The sequence below is a fragment of the Apium graveolens genome, chromosome 9 (assembly GCF_009905375.1).
Source record: "Apium graveolens cultivar Ventura chromosome 9, ASM990537v1, whole genome shotgun sequence".
NCBI lineage: Eukaryota > Viridiplantae > Streptophyta > Magnoliopsida > Apiales > Apiaceae > Apium > Apium graveolens.
Genome location: NC_133655.1, coordinates 228,606,847 through 228,608,740, shown reverse-complemented (window position 1 = coordinate 228,608,740; position 1,894 = coordinate 228,606,847). Strand labels below are relative to the sequence as shown.

At 38.2% G+C, this 1,894-nt stretch overlaps 1 protein-coding gene across 1 annotated transcript; it reads right to left on the bottom strand.

Annotated features, from left to right (window-relative positions):
* Window positions 1-804: 804 nt before the first annotated feature.
* Window positions 805-1,647, bottom strand: LOC141686010 (uncharacterized). The gene has a single exon (XM_074491076.1). It carries the CDS (start codon window positions 1,645-1,647, stop codon window positions 805-807), a length of 843 nt encoding a protein of 280 aa, XP_074347177.1.
* Between the last annotated feature and the right edge of the window lie 247 nt (window positions 1,648-1,894).

The window sequence follows — 1,894 nt, the reverse complement described above, 5'->3', positions numbered from 1 at the left end:
CTTCTCGACGTGCATGACATCTAAACAATGACGGATATAGTGAAACTTCCAATATTCTAATTCAAAAAAAACCGACTTTTTCTTCCATGGACAATCAACCTTCTTTGACTTCCTTACTTCCTTCCCAAACTGAAATTTAATTTTATCTTGCTGCAATAAAACCTCTTCTCCAGACAGAGGTTGACGTGCCTGCCCTAATTCTTGTTGTCCATTAAAAGCGGCCTTTTGCTTCCTATATGGATGATTCCTAGCCAAGTAACGCCGATGGCCTTGGTAACACATCTTCCTGCTATGACTTAAATACTTGGCAACTGTATCATCAGCGCATACTGGACAACACATATAACCTTTATTAACGCATCCGAACAGATTTCCATATGCAGGAAAGTCATTTATTATCCACAATAAAATTGCTTTTAAAGTGAAATATGACTTGGTGTATGCATCATAAACATTTGGTTCACCTTCTTCCCACAACTTCTTTAAATCATCGATTAAAGGCTGTAAATATACGTCAACGTCATTGTCAGGCTCATGTGGACCGGAAACTAAAATTGTTAGCATCATAAATTTCCTCTTCATACATAACCACGGAGGAAGATTATAAGTCACTAATACTATTGGCCAACAAGAGTATCTATTGGTTAGACCGTTAGTATGTGGGTTTATACCATCTGCAGACAACGCCAAACGAATATTTCGTGCATCACTACCGAAGGCAGGCCACCTATAGTCGATATTTCTCCAAGAAGGAGAGTCGGCTGGATGCCGCATCTTTCTGTCTTCTATTCGCTGCTTTGAGTGTCAGGTCATTAGTTCAGATGTAGAAGGAGATTTAAACATCCGTTTGAATCTCGGTATAATTGGAAAATACCACATTACTTTAGCAGGAACATTAATCCTTATTTTACCATCCTTTCCTAACTTCCAGCGAGATAAACGACACTTAGGACACTCGGAAGCATCAACGTTTACCCCCCGATACAGTATGCAATTGTTTGGACATGAGTGATATTTTATGTATTCTAGGCCCAAGTCGGATAAGGTTTTCTTGGCTTCATATGCATTAGGTGGCATCACATTGTCCTTAGGAAGGAGAGAGCCAACGGTAGACAGCAAATCGTTAAAGGCACTATCACTAATTCCGAACCTAGCTTTCCAATTGTGCAATTTTAGTATCGACTTCAACTTGGTACATTCACTACCCTCATACAAAGGTTGTTCAGCATCAGCCACAAATCTCCTAAACTGATATGACTCATTATTGTACTCACTCGAATTATATGCAGCATCACAAACATTGACTGTTTCTGATGTAAGGCCAGGGGAAGGTATCGGTGCGCGGGCAGACGTAAGTGCAGGGGCAGGCGTAGATGCAGGGGTCGGAGCATTTCTATTAACTGATGACCTACTTGCAAACCCTTGTGTATGCCAAATCCAATCAAGGTACCCCAGACTAAAACCATTTTCATATAAATGTCCCCTGATAATCTTAACTGCAAATTTTTTGAAGTTAGCACATCTTTTACAGGGGCAGGGGATTCTTTTAGGATCACTAGCATTTTCCTCGGCAAATATCAAAAACTCTTCAACCCCGATTTCATAGTCAAGTGTGTCTCTATCTTTGAAAATCCAAGATTTGTCCATGCTATTCTCAAACTACCTGATTGTCAAATAACATATTAATTTACTATATACTATAGTACATTTACTACCTAGTATAATCAATATAAAATTCCTATATTCACTCATAAACCATGCTATTTACAACGACAAGCCCCAAACACAAATATATTTACAAACTACACAAACACAAATATATACAAGCACTTGTTATTACATGTAAATTCGTATTTTAACTTCACAGGGTCTATAAAACATAAAAAAATACAAA

Coding starts and splice junctions, on each gene's coding strand:
- LOC141686010 (XM_074491076.1), bottom strand. CDS start 1,647: ATGGACAAATCTTGGATTTTCAAAGATAGAGACACACTTGACTATGAA.